Raw genomic sequence first — 13,510 nt, 5'->3', positions numbered from 1 at the left:
CAACAATATTCCTAGGAGTTTTCTTTTTGGGATCTTTTTGAGGAGGCCATCAGTGGATTCTTTCAATTTCTATTTTACCCTCTGGCTCTAGAATATCAGGGCAGTTCTCCTTGATAATTTCTTGAAAGATGGTATCTAGGCTCTTTTTTTGATCATAGCTTTCAGGGAGTCCAATAATTTTTAAATTGTCTCTCCTGGATCTATTTTCCAGGTCAGTGGTTTTTCCAATGAGATATTTCACATTGTTTTCCACTTTTTCATTCCTTTGGTTCTGTTTTATAATATCTTCATTTCTCATAAAGTCACTAGCTTCCACTTGCTCCAATCTAATTTTTAAGGTAGTATTTTCTTCAGTGGTCTTTTGGACCACCTTTTCCATTTGGCTAATTCTGCTTTTGAAGGCATTCTTCTCCTCATTGGCTTTTTGGAGCTCTTTTGCCATTTGAGTTAGTCTATTTTTTAAGGTGTTTTCTTCAATATTTTTTTCAGTATTTTTTTGGTTCTCCTTTAGCAAGTCATTGACTTGTTTTTCATGGTTTTCTTGCATCATTCTCATTTCTCTTCCCAATTTTTCCTCTACTTCTCTAACTTGCTTTTCCAAATCCTTCTAGAGCTCTTCCATGGCCTGAGACCAGTTCATGTTTTTCTTGGAGGCTTTTGATGTAGGCTCTTTGACTTTCTTGACTTCTTCTGGCTGTATGTTTTGTTCTTCTTTGTCACCAAAGAAAGATTCCAAGATCTAAGACTGAATCTGAGTGCGTTTTTGCTGCCTGGCCATGTTCCCAGCCAACTTACTTGACCCTTGAGTTTTTCGTTGGGGTATGACTGCTTGTAGAGCAAAGAGTACTTTGTTCCAAGCTTGAGGGTATGTACTGTTGTTTTCAGAGCTATCTCTATACAGCCAGCTCTGCCACACCAGCACTCCTCCTTCCCCAAGAACCACCAACTGGGACCTGATGCAAATCTTAAGCAGGCTCTGCACTCCTGCTCTGATCCACCACTTAATTCCTCCCACCAGGTGGGCCCGGGGCTGGAAGTAACTGCAGCTGTAGTTCTGTAGGTGCACCACCCCGCTGCCCCTGGGGCGGTGGTTGAACCGCAAACTCTTTTCACTCTGTCCCCCGCAGCTTTTCCCACTAACATTCTCTGTTGTCTTTGGTGTTTGTGGGTTGAGAAGTCTGGTGACTGCCACAGCTCACTGATTCAGGGTGCTAGGGCCTGTCCCGCCAGGCTCCTGGTCTGGTTGGTCCTGCCGCTGCCCACGCTGAACTCCCTCCACGCTGAGTTCTGCTCCCCTCTGCTCCGTGCACCATAGACCTCATCCAGCGACCATCCAGGCTGTCCTGGGCTGGATCCTTGCTTCCCTCTGCTATTTTGTGGGTTCTGCAGTTCTAGAATTTGTTCAGAGCCATTTTTCATAGGTTTTTGGAGGGACCTGGCAGGGAGCTCATGCAAGTCCCTGCTTTCCAGCAGCCCTCTTGGCTCCACCCCCGAAAAAGGGGTATGGGCATTTTAGTCACTTTACTTGCATAATTCCAAATTGCTTTCCAGAATGGTTATACTGATTCATAGCTTTGCCAGCAATGCCTATATTTCACAACCTCTCTGACATTGACTATTTTGATCTTTTATCGTTTTTGCCAATTTGTAGGTTATATGGTAAAACTTCATAGTTGTTTTGATTTGTGTTTTTCTTATTAATAATGACTTGGAACAAATTTTTATCAGAGGAATTTTAAACAAAGAATTTTTTTCCCATTCAACAGCTTCCCTTTTTTTATCCTTGGTGCATTAACTTTGTTTATGCAGAAGCTTTTTAGTTTCATGTAATCAAAATTACCTACTTTATATTTTGTAATTGTCTATATCTCTTTCTTACCCAGAGCTGTGAGAGACATATGTTTTGCTTCCCATAAAATTTTAATGATTTTTTAAAATAATGATATCATGTTTCCATTTAGAATACATTGTAGTTTGTGGTGTAAGGTGTTGGTCTAAGCCTAATTTCCATTAGACTGCTTTCCAGTTTCTCCAGAAGTCCCCCCCCAAAATAATAATTCTTTCTTTGGTAATTTGTGTTTTCCACTTTATTGAACACTGGGTCATTGAGTTCCAGTGTCTTTGATTTTCCCTTTTTTAGTCTATTTCATTGATCTACCTTTTTATTTTTAATCAGTACCAGATGGTTTTGATGACTGCTGCTTTATAAAATAGTATGAGGGCTGGAAGTGATATTCCCCTTTTGTCTCTACCTCTTTTCATTATTTCCCTTGATATTCTAAAGCTTTTATTTTTCCAAATGAATGTTGTTTTTATTTCATTGAGTTCTGTAAAGTATCCCTTTGATAATTTGATTGACATAGCATTAAAATGTATTTTGACTTTGGTAGCATCATTTTTATTATACTGGCATGGCATACCTATGAGCATTAAATATTCCTTCAGTTATTTAAATTTAATAAATGTTCTTTATTTCTTTTAGGAACACTTTGTTATTGAATCCATATAAGTATTTTGTATGCTTTGGTAGATTGATCTCCATATAGTTTATCTATTTGTAGTTATTTGGAATTAGATTTACCTTTTTTACTATTGATTAGAGTTTATTATTATATAAAAATTCTTTTGATTTTAAAGGGTTTATTTTGTAGCTTCCAACTTTGCTAAAGCTATTAATTATCTCAATTAGTATTTGTGTTAATTGTAATATTGTTTCAATCTTTGTTGATTCCATAGGATTTAAAAAAAATAAACTATCATATCTGTAATTAACGCATTAAAAAACCTTTCTCTCCTACTCTATGCTTCTGATTAAACAACAATAAAAACTTATAAAATAAAGCCTGCATCATAAACATACATAGTCTAGCAAAACAAATTCTTATATCAGCCATGACCAAAAATATGTCTTTCTTTGCATTTTAAGTTAATCACCTCTTAGTATATCTCTAGTAGGAGATGGGTATCATGTTTCACCTTCCCTCTCTGGACTCTTGGTTTATTATTACATCAATCAGAGTTCTAAAGACTTTCAAAGTTATTTTTTCTCTATAATGTTATCTTTGTATAAGTTCAGCTAATTTTGTTCTGCCTCAGTTCATAGAGATCTTCCCAGCTTCCTTTGAAACTGTCCATTTTGTCATTTCTTATATCACAATAATATTCTATTATAGTCATTTCCCATAATTTGTTTAGCCATCCCCAACAAGAGAGCATATTCTTGGTTTTCATTTTTTTGGCTACTATGAAAAGAGCTAACATAAATATTTTTTACACTTATGTCATTTTCCTCTTCCTTTGGAATATAGACTTTGTAGTAGAGTAGCTGGGTCAAAGGGTATGTACAATTTAGTAATTGTTGGCTCATAGTTCCAAATTGCTTTCCAGAATGACTGGAATAATTCATAGCTCCATCAATAGTGCATTTGTATGACTGTCTTCCAACAGCTCCTTCAACATCTGTTATTTTCTTCTTCTGTCATCTTTGCCAGTCTGATACGTGAGGTGGATCAGTAGCTCAGCTGAAAAGAAGTCTTATACCTCACTGTCAGTCAAGATTGATCATGGCTTTGTTCAGAGTTTTGATGACTTTAGCAGTGTTTTCTTTGTGTATCTGTGGTTATTGTATAGATTAGTTTTTTTTTAAGTTTTAGTTACTTTGCTTTCTGTCAGTCCATGCAAGTCTTTCTAAGTTTTCTGTATCCTTCATAATCAGTGTTTCTTATAGTGTAAGAATATTACATGATATTCATATACTATAATTGTTCAATTATTTTGCATTTATAGATACCCATTTTGCTTCTAGTTCTTTTCTATCACAAAGAGTGCTACTAGAAATATTTTTATAATAATAATAATAATAATATATGACTTTTCCCCTCTATTTTTGTTCTTCTTGGAGTATGTAGCTAGTAGAGCATTGTAGGGTCATAGGATAGGAATGAGCTAGTTACTTTCCTAGTGTAATTCCATATAATTTTCCAGAACATTTGGATTCATTGATACTTCCCCACTAACAAGTGCATTTATGCACCTGTCTTATCACAGGTCCTGCAACATTAACTACTTTTATTTCTTGTAGACAGGAAAATGTTTTTAGGATACTAATATGCTGTGCTTGAAATAAAAAAATACAAATAGCTTTCTAATAAACTACCAAGAGGAAATGACCTTTGAGCTGTTTTTTTTTTCAGAAAACATGATGGATTTATACTGATCCACACATACTCTTTCATCTAGTCTTAACTTGTAACGATTGGTGGACTTTGCAGTATGGTTGGTTGGGGCTATTTGTTCTATTTGTGGCCATGTGATAGAGTGAAACTCTTTAATATGTTTACCTTGGCTTAATCTGCATCATGCTCTGCCTTCCAGGCTAATGCTGTAGCAGTATTTAAACAGTACTAGATAGTATACTAACAGGCAGTAGAGTGGCTTGATGTAGTTTATTTTTTTAAATAATATTTTATTTTTTCCCCCAGTTACTTGTGAAAACAATTTTTAATATATTGTTTTAAGTTCTGAGTTCCAGATTCCTTCCCTCCCTTCCTCTCCTCTCCCCTCCCTGAGATGGTAAGCAATTTGATATAGGTTATACATGTGCAGTCATGTAAAGCATTTCCATATTAGTCGTTTTGCACAAGAATACTCAAACAAAAAAAAACAGAAGAAAGGAAGAAAAAAAGGTGAAAATAGGATGCTTCAGTCTGTATTGAGACAACATCAGTTATTTCTCTGGAGGCAGATAGCATTTTTTATCATAAGTCCTTTGGGATTATCTTGGATCATTGCATTGCTGAGAATAGCCAGGTCATTCACGGTTGATCATTGTATAGTGTTGCTGTTGTTATGTATAATGTTCTCCTGGTTGTGCTCACTTCACTTTGTATCAATTTATGTAAGTCTTTTCAGGTTATTCTGAAATCATCTTGCTTATCATTTCTTATAGCACAATAATATTCCATTACAACCACAACTTGTTCAATTGGTTGGTTGGTTGTTGTTCTTTGTTCTTAAAGAGGACCAAAATGCTATGAGTCAAGTTTCAATGTGTCCAACTGTGGCCGATCAGACCAATACAAGCTCAGAATATTCTGTCACAGATTGGGCACATATAGTTCATATGAACGTTTGGGATGGATTCTCTAAATTTGTGCATCCTTTGTTTCCTTTGAGCTGTTTCAATTCTGCTTTGCTCATAGAGCACAGTACCTTCTCTGGTGAAGGCACACCATGCTGAGTGGTCCTTTACCAGTGACTCCCGAGTCACAAATCAGTTCCAAAATTCTTTTTTTTTTTTTTTTTACTGGTCCAACAATCTTGTCTTTACTTTCCTTTTAAAGCAAGAAACAGAATGAGAGTATTCAGAAAGCACTAGCAGGCATCAGTTAATCCAAGATACGAGCTTTAGTTCCAAAAAGCACTTGCAAAGACAACCAGATTTTTTTTGAATGGTTGAAAATCTTAATAACTAGAATAACATGAGCATGTAAGCAAGTGTCATGAGGCCGTTTTTTTTTTAATTTACCTTAGGGTTGGTGTCTCTTTTCCTCAAATACGACAGTTTTTCTTTGACATTTTTTTCCTCAAAGTATAAAAAAGTATGAAATATAAACAAGCTCTTGCATTGTACACTTGTAGTATACAACTCAAGCATTATAGAGCTATCGACATACTGTTAAATTCCATCAAATCTTGGATAATCCATTAATATACAAAATATCCAGTCACAGAAAGAACTAAAACCCACTTCTTTTTGTTACACACAGATTCAAATATTATCTAAAGAAAAACACTTTTAATTATTTTGGCTTTCTTCTACATTCGTATGTTGATACATTTATTAAAATATTCCTGTTGAACTATGTTTGGTCTTTTTCTTGTCAAGTCAGTTTGCTGTCTTAATATCAGCCATCCAGACAAAACAGGTAATCAGAAAGATGAGCTCTTCCCCACTTCCCTAACTGTTATAACTATGAAGTCAATTTTAAGACATGACTCCAAACACTGGGTTGTGGCGGCAAATACTAGGTCCAATTTCTTCATAATCCTTTTTGGTGTGGCATACTTGGTAGAACTCAGGTGTGGAAGCCAGCATTGATCCCCCAAACCATACCGCATATCGCTGCATGTGGTGTGTAATGACTTGCACATCAATAGGCTTGGGCTTCAGTCTACCACCACTTAATTCTTCACTTAGCTTCAACCTTGCATCAACAGTTCTTTTCAAATCCCGTTGTAGTCGACGTCCAAAATCCCTGAACATAGTTGAACCTCCAGAGAGGACAATATTCTTGTAGGGAGGACGTCTGACATCAATGGGACAATTCTGAATTACTTCATCTACTACTTCTGAGATAGGTTGTGTGAAATCTGGATTAGCAAACTCTGGGTGAAAGAAGATTTCTGGACCCAGGAACCGTTCATAACCAACGTCAATGGAAAATTCTTTTTTTGAGATTGCATTGATTCCAGTATACTGTTTAATCCACTTTGACCCATCTGTATCATACTTGTTAAATTCTTTGACTAAATCTGGGCAGACATAACTGTAACGTTCCTTTACTGCCTTAGCTGTTTCCAGGGATTGTTCAGGAGGAATTCCTACTTCTCGTTCTCTCAATAACTGCTGAATAAAATATGTTATATCTCTCCCAGCAATTGGAATGTGCTTGATACAGCTGCCAATCACATACCCTTCAGCCACAGGAATGACGTGAGTGACACCATCTCCACTGTCTATAACTGTACCAGTCAACGTCCGCTCTCCTACCTGTCTTGATGTCCAAGACGCAGCTAAAGCAAGGACAGCCTGTACAGCTATGTATAGGCCTGGAACATTGAAAGATTCAAACATAATTTCAGCTGTATATTCCCTGTTTTCTGGTGTATTTAGAGGAGGTTCAGTCAAAAGAAAATAATGATCTTCAGGTTCTGCTCTTAGGTATTTAAAGATCACTTGTTCCATAAATCTTTCCATCAAGTCCCAATCTTCAACTATACCATGACGGATTGGCCACTTTGTTGCATAAGTTGGCTTTTCTATTGCTTCATCCCCAATAAAGAAGTCTAGATCATCAACACCCTTCATCGCCCTCCTTTGTGCTTGATCTCCTACTTTTGCAGACTCCTTGATAGCAATACATGAAGGGATGATAAACTGTGGTTCTGTATTTCCAGCATATCCAAGTTTTGTATACCCGGTGCCACAGTCCACCACACAGGCCGGCAGCCGTCCCGCCATCTTCCGCCTCCTCCTCCTCTCGCTGCAGCCGCCGCCGCCGTCGGGTCCGTGCTGGATACGGGGAGGACGGGGGGCTGGCGGCGGGGGCTATCTAACCATCCACAGGCGGTCCGGCCTCGCGCTCCCGGGAAGCAGAGAGGAAGCTGAAGCAGCGAGGAAGCTGAAGCAGCAGCAGCGGCAGCGGCGGGCGGGCGGGCAGGGAAGGAGCAGCAGCCTCGGCCAGCGGCTTCCACTTCTGCAACCAGTTCCAAAATTCTTAAGAGAGACCTTGAGGGTATCCTTATATCGCTTCTTTGGACCACCATGTGAATGCTTGACCTGTGTGAGTTCTCCATAAAATAGTCTTTTTGGCAAGTGTAAGTTTTGCATTTGAACAACATGGCCAGCCCATCAGAGTTGTGTTCTCTGCAGTAGAGTTTGAATGCTTGGCAGTTTAGTTCGAGAAAGCACCTCAGTATCTGGTATCTTATCCTGCCACGTGATCTTCAGAATCTTTCTAAGATAATTCAAATGGAAGCAATTCAGTTTCCTGGCATGGTGCTGGTAAACTGTCCAGGTTTCACAGGCATACAACGATAAGGTGAGCACAATGGCACTGTAGACCTTCAGTTTGGTAGTCAGTCTAACATGTCTTCTCTCCAATATTTTCCTTCGGAGCCTCCCAAACACTGAGCTAGCTCTGGCAATGAGTGCGTCAACCTCATTATCAATGTTTACATCTGGAAAGTACACTACCAAGGTAAGTGAACTTATCCACAGCATTCAGAACTTCTCCATTTGCTGTAACTGATGGTTCCACATATGGATGGTGTGGTGGTGGCTGATGGAGCACCTGTGTTTTCTTGTTGTTAATTGTTAGGCCAAAATAAGCACAAGCAGCAGAGAATCCATCCATACTTTGTTGCATTTCAGCTTCAGAGGCTGCATTGAGTGCACAATCATTTGCAAACAGAAAATCATGTACCAACACTCCCTCCACTTTGGTCTTGGCTTGTAGCTTTTTCAAGTTGAAGTGCTTTCCCAGTCACCAATGGAGTGAAACAAGACTGTGTGCTTGCTGCCATGCTTTTTAGCATAATGTTTTCAGCCATGTTGTCAAATGCTTTCAATGAGGATGATCAAGGCATCATTACCTTTACTGAAGGTAAATTCTTCAACTTGTTTAGTTATTCCCCAATTGATGGGCATCTCCTCAATTTCCAATTCGTAGTCACCACGAAAAGAGATGCTATAAATATTTTCATACAAATAGGTTCTTTTCCTTTTTCGTTTTATCGCTTTGTGACGCAAACCTAGCATGGTATTGCTAGATCAAAGGTTATGTGTAGTTTTATGGCCCTTTGGGCATAGTTCTAAGTTGCCCCCCAGAATGGTTGAATCAGTCCACAACTCCAGCAGTAATGCATTAGTGTCTCAGTTTTTCCACATCCCCTCCAACATGTATCATTTTCCTTTTTTGTCATATTAGCCAATCAGATGTGTGTGATGTTGTTTTAATTTGCCTTTCTCTGCTCAATAGTGACTCAGAACATTTTTTCATATGACTATAGATAGCTTGGATTTCTTCTGAAAACTGCCTATTCATATCCTTTGACCATTTATCAACTGGAGAATGACTTATAGTTCATGTTCTTTCCAATGAGATCTCAGTTTTATGTCACCATTAATTTAGAATCTCAGTTTGGTGAGTGACCTTAAGAAGTCATTTAGACTGTTCTGTTTTAGGGCAGGACTATAATCAACTTTTTAGTTTAGAAGAACATGTCCTTTGTAAGGAAGGGAAAGGAACAAGCGTTTATTAAAATACTACTGTATATCAGTCACTATGCTTGTTGTTAATCCTTCATTCTTGAAGAGGACCAATAACATCGTGAGGATGATATTTTGACTTGTGGTGAATTGGATTTAAGTGAGGCAGAGCTATGTAACGTCATCAGCCTCACTCTCTCCTCCAGAGTTATCAGAGCCCAGTGGCAAGACAAAAGTCAAGTGGATTGGCAATGGCTCAGCAGGCACAGTGCTAAATGCTTTACAAATATTATCTTATTTAATCCCTGCAACCTTATGAGACAGATGCTGTTATTATCCTCATTTTATAGTAGAGGAAACTGATGCAGAGGCTGATTGACTTGACCAAAGTCACAAAGCGAGTAAATTGGCCAAGTACAGATTTGAATTCAGAGAGCTTTGACTCTAGACCCAGTGTTCTATCTACTGTGCCATTTATTAGCCCTTCAGGTTAATTGGTTGTTGTCCTTCATTCTTGAAGAGGACAAAAATGACATCACTATGTTGGAGTCAAGATGCAGTGTGTCCATCTGTGGCTGATCAGACCAATAAGAGCTCAGAAAGCTCTACCACAGGTTGGGCGCAAATAGTCCACATGGACATTTGGAGTAGAGGTCTCAAAATCTGTACATCTCACATTTCAAATCAATTACTCTCATGATGGAAGTCTATTCATTGCAGTTTTTCACAGTGTAAAAAGAATTGAAGTAGAAATCTTAATATAGTAGGATGGTTACTTTGAACTCATTCTCATGGAGCCAAGGGCCTAAGGCATCTTTCCCCACCAAGAGCTTATTCCTTTCCTCCTCACTTTAATACAGTCAGGAAGGAAAGAGAATTCAACTCACATTGGCTAGTTGTTAAAGACTTTTTGAGTTCTGGCTTGATAGCTAATCAAAAAAGATCCTCTTCACTATGTGGTTAGTAGTTGGAACTAGTTACAAAATGTCTGAGCACTCTCTTCATTGGGAAACAAAGCCCTCCCATTACCCACCATCATACCTTCTGGGAAGCAGTCTCCTCAGCCTTTTCCATGTGGAGACTGCTTTCAGCTGAGCATGTTGCACCTGCTTACCAGCCATCTGTTAACACTAGGGAAAGAGATAACACCTTTGGTTTTTGTTTCTTGCTACTGGAACATAATTATAATATAATTGTTGTATATGTGAATTACTAAAGAAATTTTAAGATATGACTCAAGAGAAGAAGTAATATATGTTTCATTTGGCTTCGCCTATACATTTGCCAGCCTCTTGCCTTCTCTCTGTCCCTAGTCAACTTTCTATTCAGATTTTATTCTGACAAATAAATTATAGTTTATTTTACTCATTAAGACATAATAAGCTTTATGTATAATGAGCCTTCCTCGTGTACCAGATAATGTGTACTCCATCCCCAGAGAGGAAAAGCAGCCTCTTCTGCAATTCCTTCCATATTCTTTCCTGGTGCCAGACTTAAAGAGTCAGTTGCTGTCCCTGACCTGGCAATCTTTGTAACTTCTAAGTTCAATACTTCATCACATGCCTTTGAGAGAAACCACTAATAGCCAATAACAAATAACAAATGCAGTAATAGAATAAATTCTTAGGGATGCTGACATGTTTTAGGAAAATTTGTAACTGCAGAAGACAGAAGTGGGTTGATGATACAAAATATGCTTCTCACATATGCAACTGTAAAAAGGTATCCTCCTTGTGCCTTTTCTAAATCCTTGTCCCTACAGAATTTACAAAGGACTTCACTCTGTTTTTTCTGTCATAAACCAGTTAAATTTCTATTTGCTATTATAAATTTCAGTGTGCTGTAACCTCAAAGTCTGTATCATGAATTTCTCTAAAAAATTTTGGTACGTTTTTATTTCATCAAAAATTATCAGTATTTTTCTTTTCCTTTTGTTTAATATATTTTGTTTTCATATCAGCTTTATTTATAAATATATCCCTTCCCCTTTCCCTATACAGAGAACAATACCTTGTAACAAAGAATAAAAAAGAGGAAAGGGGAAAAGGAGTTTACAAAACTAACCAATATGCCAACCAAATCTGACTGTAGATGTAATGTTTCACCCCCATAGAGAAACATGTCTCCAGTGAAGAGATGGAGATGATGATGTCCCTGCCCTCTTCTTCTTTCCCTCTGCCCAAGAATCTTCCCTAGTAACAAAGGACATTAGTTTAGCAAAACCAACTGGCACTGTGACTGGGTCTGACAATGTATTAACATTGTGTGCCTGTAGTCCCTTTACTTTCTGGTGATAAGAAAGAGGTATACTTCCTTAATCTCTTCTGGAGGTCAAGACTGACATGATAATTATTCACCATTAAGTTTTGACTTAATTTTTAAAATTTAAATTATTTTAATCATTTTGTATATTGTTCTCCTGCTTCTGTTTACTTTATACTGAATCAGTTCATCTAAGTTTCCTTATGTTTCTCTGAATTCTTTATATTTGTTGTTTTTCATGCCATAATAATATTCCATGACATTCATATATTACAATTTATTCAGCTATTCCCCCAACTCAGTGAATAGGCACTTTGTTTTTAGTTTTTTGCTAGCACAAAATATGTTGCCATGAATATTTTGGTAGACAAGAAGCCTTTTTATTTTATTTTACTTTTTGGACCACCTTGGAATGTATTCCTAGTTGTGGCTCTCTAGGCAGATGGATATGAAAAGTTTAGTCACTTTTCTAACACAATTCCAAATTGTTTTCTAGAATGCCAGACTAATAGTTCTACCAACAGTGTATAATCAAGAAAAATACATCAGCATACTGGCATGTCTCAAGATGTATGTCTCATTCTTTACTTCTGGTCCATCAGATCTCTGCCAAGAGGTAGAAAGCATTCTTCATCATCAATCTTTTGAAGTCATAATGTATTATAGATATTTCATGCAAGGATTCCCTTCCCCCCCATTTATAGTTTTCTTTTTATTCTAGTTGCATTGGTTTTGTTAATGTAAAAGCTTTTAAATTTTATATATCTGTTTTCTTTTTTCTGTTAATGTGTGTTCTTATGGATATATTTTTTTCTTTTGACAACTACTTTAGCTGCATCCCAGCTCTTGACTCATCATTAGCATTCTCTTTCACATAGCTATTATTTTTATGATTTATTTCTTCCCTACCAGTTCCAGTTCCCAATTCTCATCCTTACATCTATTCCTGTTTTCTTTTCTTCTACCCGTAATCTCATAAGGATTCAAGAGATTCTGCAATTGGATCTCTGAATCACGCGTCATTCTTTCTTCCTGTTGATATTGCCCTTTTTACCTGTGTACTTCATAAATCCGTAAGCTTCCTTCTGCCTTTGGGTATGATCCCTAACAACCAAACACACATTTGTATCTATCTACAATTGCTGACTGTGCTGAGATAACTTATTTTTATCTTCTTTTTGTTGGCACCCCAGCTTTTCTGAAAACTGTCAGTAAGAGTCATGGAATAATAGATTTTGTAATACTTCTACTCTGTAAAGACGCTTAAGTATTCATTGACCTAATCGTACAGTATCAGTGGGATCCCTTCCTTATCCCACTGAGAGGGCACCCCATACGCAGCTAAAAGTGCTATAGCCACGGGGTGCTAAGCTCCTGAATCTGGCCATCCAGTCACCCAAGGCTCCCTTTCTTCTGCATGGCCCTTCCCTGACTTCAGCTAAAATTAACCATGAAGTCATTGCAATACAATTCTACTAACTAACACCAAATGTTCAGGGCTAGGCCAAGCTCAGGCCTGTCTAGTGATTCAGGCTCAGCATTAGAATGCAATAAAATGCTTGTGGATCATAAAATCCAATAAAAATAAATTTACTCATGAAAAGGTTAAAAGAATACAGTTTACCAAGAGCAGATACATCTTTCCTCTGCCCCTGCATTTACCGAGGCAGCCATGCTGTGTAAGAAAGACCCAGGGTAAGAATTCCATCAAATTTCAAGAGTACCACCTCCCTGTAATCTTGTTTATTTTGCCCCTAGGTCACCAGACCAACCAAATCTTGACAGCCTCCAGGCATTCGTAAAGGGAAACCATTTGGTCTTATATAAAATGGACACCATTTCTACCACACCCACTCATTGTATAAGATGTCACTATTAAGTTTTAATTTAGGCATGCTTTTCCTGTATGTTTATGTTCCCTATATTATAATTTTTATGACATTATGGCCCTTAAAGGATATGTAGTATGTATAATATATACACATGTATACATATTATACATATGTACATACATGTATATGTGTATTTTTAGTATTTCTAGTATTTTTTCCTAGCATTTATATTTTTTGGTAGTTTAGTACATATTTTTGTAAAGGTATTATGAAGTCCTGTTCTAGTTATATACACACACACACACACACACACATATGTATACACATATACATATACTTATAAATATACATATATTCTGAAACCTCCACAAGTCTTTTAGCTTTAATATCTCTAATTGTCAGTGCTGTCCTTCCCAAACTACCT

The 13,510-nt window shown here is 37.4% G+C and overlaps 2 protein-coding genes across 2 annotated transcripts in view; one reads left to right on the top strand and one right to left on the bottom strand.

Moving 5' to 3' along the window:
• FSIP1 (fibrous sheath interacting protein 1) overlaps positions 1–13,510 on the top strand; it is a 276,680-nt gene that overhangs the window by 101,345 nt on the left and 161,825 nt on the right. The gene's annotated exons all lie outside the window — the stretch shown is intronic.
• Positions 5,812–7,358, bottom strand: LOC118828153 (actin-related protein 3-like). Its single transcript, XM_036734576.1, has one exon. The coding sequence runs from the start codon at positions 7,241–7,243 to the stop codon at positions 5,987–5,989; it is 1,257 nt and encodes a 418-aa protein (XP_036590471.1). The 5' UTR covers positions 7,244–7,358; the 3' UTR covers positions 5,812–5,986.

The sequence above is a fragment of the Trichosurus vulpecula genome, chromosome 8 (assembly GCF_011100635.1).
Source record: "Trichosurus vulpecula isolate mTriVul1 chromosome 8, mTriVul1.pri, whole genome shotgun sequence".
Lineage (NCBI taxonomy): Eukaryota > Metazoa > Chordata > Mammalia > Diprotodontia > Phalangeridae > Trichosurus > Trichosurus vulpecula.
Note: the sequence above shows the minus strand (reverse complement) of the source record. Positions and strands in the feature narration are given on the sequence as shown.